The 7,227-nt window shown below is 45.8% G+C and overlaps 1 protein-coding gene across 4 annotated transcripts in view; it reads left to right on the top strand.

Moving 5' to 3' along the window:
• The first annotated feature begins 1,100 nt into the window (after positions 1-1,100).
• The window catches only part of EIF2D (eukaryotic translation initiation factor 2D), a 31,121-nt gene continuing 24,994 nt past the window's right edge, over positions 1,101-7,227 (top strand). For all 4 annotated transcript variants that reach the window (XM_033198664.1, XM_033198665.1, XM_033198666.1 and 1 more), the window contains exons 1-4: positions 1,101-1,368; positions 2,268-2,458; positions 4,485-4,568; positions 5,554-5,644. In XM_033198664.1, coding sequence (XP_033054555.1) covers positions 1,313-1,368; positions 2,268-2,458; positions 4,485-4,568; positions 5,554-5,644 — 422 coding nt within the window. In that variant the 5' untranslated portion in view covers positions 1,101-1,312. The remainder of the gene's footprint in view (positions 1,369-2,267; positions 2,459-4,484; positions 4,569-5,553; positions 5,645-7,227) is intronic.

The raw sequence follows: 7,227 nt of genomic DNA, 5'->3' as shown, positions 1-7,227 counted from the left end.
ACCTCAGGAGTTTGAGACCAGCCTGGGCAACAAGGTGAGACCCTGTCTCTACGAAAAATACAAAAATTAGCCGGGTGTGGTGGTGCCCGCCTGTAGTCCCGGCTAAAGTGGACGGATCGCTTGAACCCGGAGGTCGAGGCTGCACTGAGCTGAAATTGCGCCACTGCGCTCCAGCGTGGGTGACAGCGAGACCCTGTCTCCAAATAAACAAAATAAAATAAAATAAAATAAAGAAAAATATTCAAAAGGCCCTCAATGTTTTTTTGTTTGCTTTTTGGTACGGAGTCTCACTCTGTTGCCCAAGCTGGGGTGCAGTGGCACGATCTCGGCTCATTGCAACCTCCGCCTCCTGGGCTCAAGCGATCCTCCTGCCTCAGCCTCCCCACGCATATGCCCACCACACCCGGCTGAATTTTTCTTTTCTTTCTTTTTTTTTTTTTGAGACGGACTTTCACTCTTGTTGCCCAGGCTGGAGTGCAATGGCGCAATCTCGGCTCACCACAACCTCCGCCTCCCGGGTTCAAGCAATTCTCCTGCCTCAGCCTCCCGAGTAGCTGGGATTACAGGCATGCTCCACCATGCCCGGCTAATTTTGTATTTTTAGTAGAGACGGGGTTTCTCCATGTTGGTCAGGCTGGTCTGAACTCTCGACCTCCGGTGACCCGCCCACCTCGGCCTCCCAGTTATTTTTCTTTTTTTCTTTTTTTGTATTATTTATAGAGATGTGGTTTCACCATGTTGCCCAGGCTGGTCTCGAACTTCAGGGCTCAAGCGATTCGCCCGCCTCGGTCCCAAAGTCTGGAATAACAGGCTTGAGTGCCCGGCCGAAGCCTGAACTCGTGTTTTTGAGTTCAATTATTTTTGCGGAATTGAATTGAACCGAACCGAATGGAATGGGAGCTTGCAGTGAGCTTCTGCTCAAAGCAGTTCCTAAGGTTGATGGAGTGGAAGAAAACAAACAGAACCGGTGTTGGCGTGGCCAAGTCGCTGCAGAGTGCCAAACCGGAGCTGCTCGCGCAGACGCAGAGCCAGGCCCGTGAGGGGATGGGACAGTGGGCAGGGGAGGGGCGTTCCCTGGGCCCTGCCCCTCCCTGCCCTGCTTTAGTTCCAGTCATCGCCACTGGGGGCGGCCGCGGCCTCCCCAGCGGCAACGGCCACGAAGCTGCGCGGCCCTGGTTTCCAGCCGGGCCCTTTTCGCGGCCGGGCCCCAGCATGGATACCCTCAGTGCTGTGGGCCTGGCAGCCGCTGCGCCCTCGCTTTCTTGACATTCCCTGACTTCTGTGCTCTCTTCCCCAGGCCACCCCAGCAGACATGTTTGCCAAGGCCTTTCGGGTCAAGTCCAACACGGCCATCAAGGGGTCGGACAGGTGAGGGAGGAAAGGGGTCTGCTCTGCCACCAGAACAACCAGACATCTCTTGGGCCCGCCTGGCCCATAGCCCTCGCTATTTTCGGCCGACATCCTCGGGTGGAGGCCGAGGGGTATGCCAGGGAAGGGACCCCAGGAGGCAAGGGTGGGTTAGACACATTTTGAAGTGAGGATGGAGGGGGACCTGGCTGTCTTTTGGATAGTCTAGTGAATTTAAAACGTAGTTAAGTCAGCGTTTACTGACTGCACACTATTTAAGGTGTTGTGGAGAATGCAGAAATGAAGGAATACAGGATTCTTGCCCTCCAAAGAGATTAATACCCCTTGGAAGAGATCGGATGGGATACCAAGAATTAAAAGTATAAGAGAAAAAAATGACTAGTGATTACTTCTGGCAGGAGAGACAGCTGGAAACTGAGGTGGGAGGGAATAAGGCACATGTGGTAAGAAATGTATCTGTTCAGACAGGGTCACAAATGGAGATTGTGTTTGAAATTTTGTAACCAATGCTTTATAGTTGTCTGTAGGTCTCATGGCATAGTTATTTAATCATAAACTGGCAGATTTGCGAAGCATATATGAGAAAGGAGTGGGCCCAAGGGCTAGGCATGAAGTCAGGAAGGCAGGGCTGTTTCCTGTGTCAGGCTAACTTCGATTGTGCACTGGGCCTGTTTCCCCACTCATAGAATGGAAAGGCATACCCCAGGAATGAGTGAAAATAGATGACAATGGATGAAAAAGAGTTTAGGATGTTTCGGAAGAGTGTGTGAGACTAGGACATCATAAACCAGGCAATCTTTTTTTTGCCCTTGTGATTTTATAGTGAACACTTTTGAGTTCTTGATATTTATTAAAAGTCTGTACGGGCAGCATTCACAGTGCTGGTGTGCTTTCTACAGGAGAAAGCTTCGAGCTGATGTGACAACTGCTTTCCCCACCCTTGGAACTGATCAAGTCTCTGAGTTAGTACCTGGAAAGGAGGAACTCAACATTGTGAAGTTGTATGCTTACAAAGGGGATGCAGTGACTGTGTATGTGAGTGGTGGTAACCCCATCCTCTTTGAACTGGAGAAAAATCTGTATCCAACAGGTATGACAACAGGATGAAGATGGCCATTACCATTAGGTAGTTCTTGCCTAACATCTGCTTCTCTCTGTTTCTTCTATTAACCTGTCTCCCATAAAATAAGCAAGCACAAAATCTCCCAATACCATCCCTAAGGATCTTTGTGGACTTAGTGTTCCTAGAATTGAATCTTCCAATTCTAGGACGCAAAAGGTTTTCTCTTATGCAAAACCACTATAGGAGGGATTAAAAAAGGGCTAACATAGTAAGTAAGGGTGGTTGCAAAGGGAAGTTCTGAGATGAAGGAACAGTGGCTGAGAAGTTTACAGTGGGTTGACTAGGGATAGAGCAGAGGTCTTGAAAAGCATGGAATTTCAGGGCATGTCTCCATGACACGGAGTCTTGCTCTGTCGCCCAGGCTGGAGTGCAGTGGCGTGATCTCAGCTCACTGCAAGCTCCGCCTCCTGGGTTCACACCATTCTCCTGCCTCAGCCTCCCGAGTAGCTGGGACTACAGGTGCCTGCCACCACGCCCGGCTAATTTTTTTGTATTTTTTAGTAGAGACGGGGTTTCACTGTGTTAGCCAGGATGGTCTCGATCTCCTGACCTTGTCATCCGCCCGCCTTGGCCTCCCAAAGTGCTGGGATTACAGGCGTGAGCCACTGCACCCAGCCAAAAATATATATATTTTTTAGAGACAAGATCTTACTCTGTCACCCAGGCTGAAGGGCAGTGGTGTGATCGTAGCTAACTGTAACCTCAACCTCCTGTGCTCAAGGGATCCTCCTGTCTCAGCCTCCTGTGTAGCTGGGACTACAGGCATATGCCACCATGTCTGGCTACTTTGAAAATTTTTGGTGGAGACAGGGTCTCACTGTGTTGCTCGGGCTGATCTTGAACTCTTGAGCTCAAGTGATTTTCCTGCCTCAGTCTCCCAAAGTGTTGGGATTACAGGCGTGAGCAGGGTGCCCAGCTTAAAAAATGTTTCTTAAAACTGTCTGTAGCAGGATTTTCCTAAAATACTGAAAAAAGATACTGTAATAGGAATGAAGCTGGATTGATAAGCTACGTATCCAGCTGTTTTCATGATGTTCTTTAACCATATGTCTCACAGGGATGTTTTTAGGCTTTGAGTGGCTCTCTAGGAATCTTTGCCTTCTCTGTCACAAGTCTCAGGGACTCAGTCTCCTTTTCTCTTTTCCATAGCTGCTGACACCTACTTTGTTTTTTGTTTTTTTTTTGAGACGCAGTCTCGCTCTGTCACCCAGGCTGGAGTGCAGTGGCGCGATCTCGGCTCACTGCAAGCTCCGCTTCCCGGGTTCACGCCATTCTCCTGCCTCAGCCTCCTGAGTAGCTGGGACTACAGGCGCCCGCCACCACGCCTGGCTAATTTTTTTGTATTTTTAGTAGAGACGGGGTTTCACCGTAGTCTCGATCTCCTGACCTTGTGATCCGCCCGCCTCGGCCTCCCAAAGTGCTGGGATTACAGGCGTGAGCCACCGCGCCCGGCCCCTGCTTTGTAACTTAGGGCTTTTCATCCTCCAGGGTTGGCTGCAACAGTGTAATGCAATATCCATAGGCCACTCGTGCCCCTGATCTCATGTCCTTGCTGTACCTGGAGACAACCACAGTGCTTTTTGACCTAGGGGTTTTTACTGCTAATCACTGTGGAACCAGAGGGGATAAAAATGGTAAACATGGGAAAGTTCCCAGATTTTATACAGCTGGCTTCCTGTTCTTAGGCTACTTGCTTCTGAAGCCATAAATAAAAGCTTCATTGGTTCTCTGCCCTCACTTTTTTGTCCACTGTGGCCATTTTCTGCTGCTGCAATCCAGGTGCCTCCAAATTTCAAGTGACACTCAGTTTCTTAGGTTTTTTCCTTCCTCAAAAATGAAACCTCTCTGGGCATCCCCTTACAACCTTCTCTTTAGCTTTGAGTTGAGTTTCTTTCCTGTATTCTAATTAAAGCGACCATAGTGTTAGGTTTTTCCATTTCTCTAAAAGATTGGCTTTTTGGTAATAGTGTTTTCTGGATGTCTTTTTGTACAGTGTATACGCTGTGGTCCTATCCTGATCTTCTGCCAACCTTTACAACATGGCCTCTGGTACTCGAGAAACTGGTAGGGGGAGCAGGTAAGAGAAGTTTCCTGTATTCTGGCTACTGGCTGAAACCTACTTGGCAAAAGCCAACTGGTGTAATAAACTTACCCATTTCTTGTGTTTGTGTGGTTGAAAAATGGGATTTTTTCTCCTGTTTGTTTTATGTTTCTCACTTGGCTGGTTCCACCAGATCTCTGGGCCTCTCTGGCCCTGTTGTAAGGCTTAAATAAGTGTTGTGAAAGTACTTTGTTAGCCACCATGTGCTATACTATAAATCAATAAGCTGAATTTAGGAAACTAGGACAAGACAGATCATGTTATAGGCTACTCAAACTTTTTTTTTTTTTTTTTGAGATGGAATCTCACTCTGTAGCCCAGGCTGGAGTGCAGTGGCATGATCTTGGCTCAGTACAACCTCTGCCTCCCAGGTTCAAGGGATTCTCCTGCCTCAGCCTCCTGAGTAACTGGGATTACAGGAGTGCGCCACCACGCCTGGCTACTTTTTGTATTTTTAGTGGAGACAGGGTTTCACCATGTTGGCCAGGCTGGTCTCGAACTCCTGACCTCAAGTGATCTGCCCCCCCCCCTTGGCCTCCCAGAGTGCTGGGATTACAGGCGTGAGCCACTGCACCTAGCTAACAGTACCTCTTTTATGTCAGGAGACTGTTAGGAGCTGAGTCTGGAGAGGAAGTGAAGGTTCCCACTTCTGACTTAGAAACCACCATTTGAATAAAAATAAATATCCTGCTATTGGATGGGCGAAGGGGTCATCAAAGGCGTAAGCCACAGGCATAAGGCACTGCACCCAGCCAGGACACTCAAACTCTGTTTGACCTTTAACCCCCTGAGGGGAGAAGGTCTGATACTGAAGTTGCCATTTTTCATTTTTATTATGAATAACATAGTTGATACCTAATAACTATTTTTTCGTTGAGTGAGTCAGGAAATGATGAAGTAAAACACAGAGTTAGATGGAGGCCGAATGCAGGTTGTGATGTTTTTGTTTTGTTCATTGCAGATTTGATGCTGCCTGGACTAGTGATGTCCCCTGCTGGTCTGCCTCAGGTACAGAAGGGCGACCTCTGTGCCATTTCCTTGGTGGGGAACAGGTACTGTGCCAGGCAATTCTGCCTTTGGGGGAAAAACTTGTGTAAAAGAGAAGTTGGAGGGGTATAACAGCTTATAAAGCATATGAACAAAAGAGTGAAAGCAAAAATCGGTTTTGGAAGAAGCAGAGTGGGCCAGCAGGGGAATGGCAGCAAACCTATGGGGAGTCTATGCATCTCGGCAGAGTATATTTGCTGTTTGCTGTTGCTGCTCTGTTTTCTTTCAACTTAGCATTTTTATTTTATTTTATTTTATTTTTTAGATTTACAGAAGAGTTGCAAAGATAGTAGAGTTCTGACATGCTCATTATCCAGCTTCCTCTAATGGTAGCCTCTTACATAACCACAACATAAATTATTACCACTAAGGAATTAACATTGGCAAAGTACTGCTAACTAAACTACAGACTTTATTCGTATTTTCTCAGTTTTTTCACTGATATCTTCTTTCTCTTCACATATCCAGTGTAAAATACCAATTTGCATTTAGTCGTCGTGTCTTCTTAGTCTCCTTCTGTTTGTGACCTTTTTTGTTTTTTTGTTGTCTTTCATCACCCTCGTGCTTTTTCCCTATATCCATATCATTATCCTCATCTTTTAATTATTTTTGATAGCTTTATTGAGATACGGTTTACATACAGACAGGATCTCACTCTGTTGCTCAGGCTGGTCTCAAACTGTTGGCTTCAAGCAATACTCTTGCCTTGGCCTCCCAATGAGTTGGGATCACAGGCATGAGCCACTGCGTCTAGCCTCCACTGCTTCTTTTTAAAAATAAGAAGTAATTGTATGAACAACTGAAAAATTAAAAGCCCCCCTTACCCCACAGTCTTTTTCTCCTGGAAATAACCATTATCATTTTGATGTGTATCCTTCTTGTCGTTGTTCTACACATATATACATGTGCGTATAAAAATACCTGGCTTAGGATATGTGTGTTTAAAATTCAAACAAAATTATACTGTGTCTGTGTTATTTTTTCACTTAATATTGTGTGGACATTTTCTTTTTTTAATTTTTTAAACTGTTACATCTTAGTATTTAAATGTGGACATTTAAATACTAACTTAATAACACATTTAAATTTAACTGTGTGTTAAATAAGAACACACAGATCTGCCAGATCTTTTTACCTGTTGTGTGATTATGGAACAGGCCCCCTCCTGGTGGACATTGAGGTTGCCTCCAATTTGTCTCTATTACAAATGTTATCTTATTGATGCCTCTAGGGACACTGTTGCCAGTATTTTTCCAGAGTAGATACTAAAATGCAGAATTGTTAGGTTGAAGATCATGTGTATTTTCTGTTTTCCTACAAACAAGCTGTATCAGTTTTTACACCTACCTGCAGCATATATGGAGCCTATTTCCCTATACTCTCGCCAATACTGGATATGATGGGTCATCTTCATTTGTGTTATCCTAGTGAGTGAAAAATTACATCTTACTATTTTTTTTATGGAGATGACCAAGATGGACTCATTATTTTGATAATGAGTCTCTCTTTTCCGTCTCTCTTTGAGAGAGAAGGAAAGAGCGATGGTAGGCACGATAGGGGTCAGTGTTCAAAGTTCTTATTTCTGCTA

This window comes from Trachypithecus francoisi, unplaced genomic scaffold (assembly GCF_009764315.1).
Source record: "Trachypithecus francoisi isolate TF-2019V2 unplaced genomic scaffold, Tfra_2.0 Lachesis_group5, whole genome shotgun sequence".
Lineage (NCBI taxonomy): Eukaryota > Metazoa > Chordata > Mammalia > Primates > Cercopithecidae > Trachypithecus > Trachypithecus francoisi.
The sequence above is the reverse complement of the archived record's forward strand: the minus strand, read 5'-3'. Positions and strand labels throughout refer to the sequence as shown.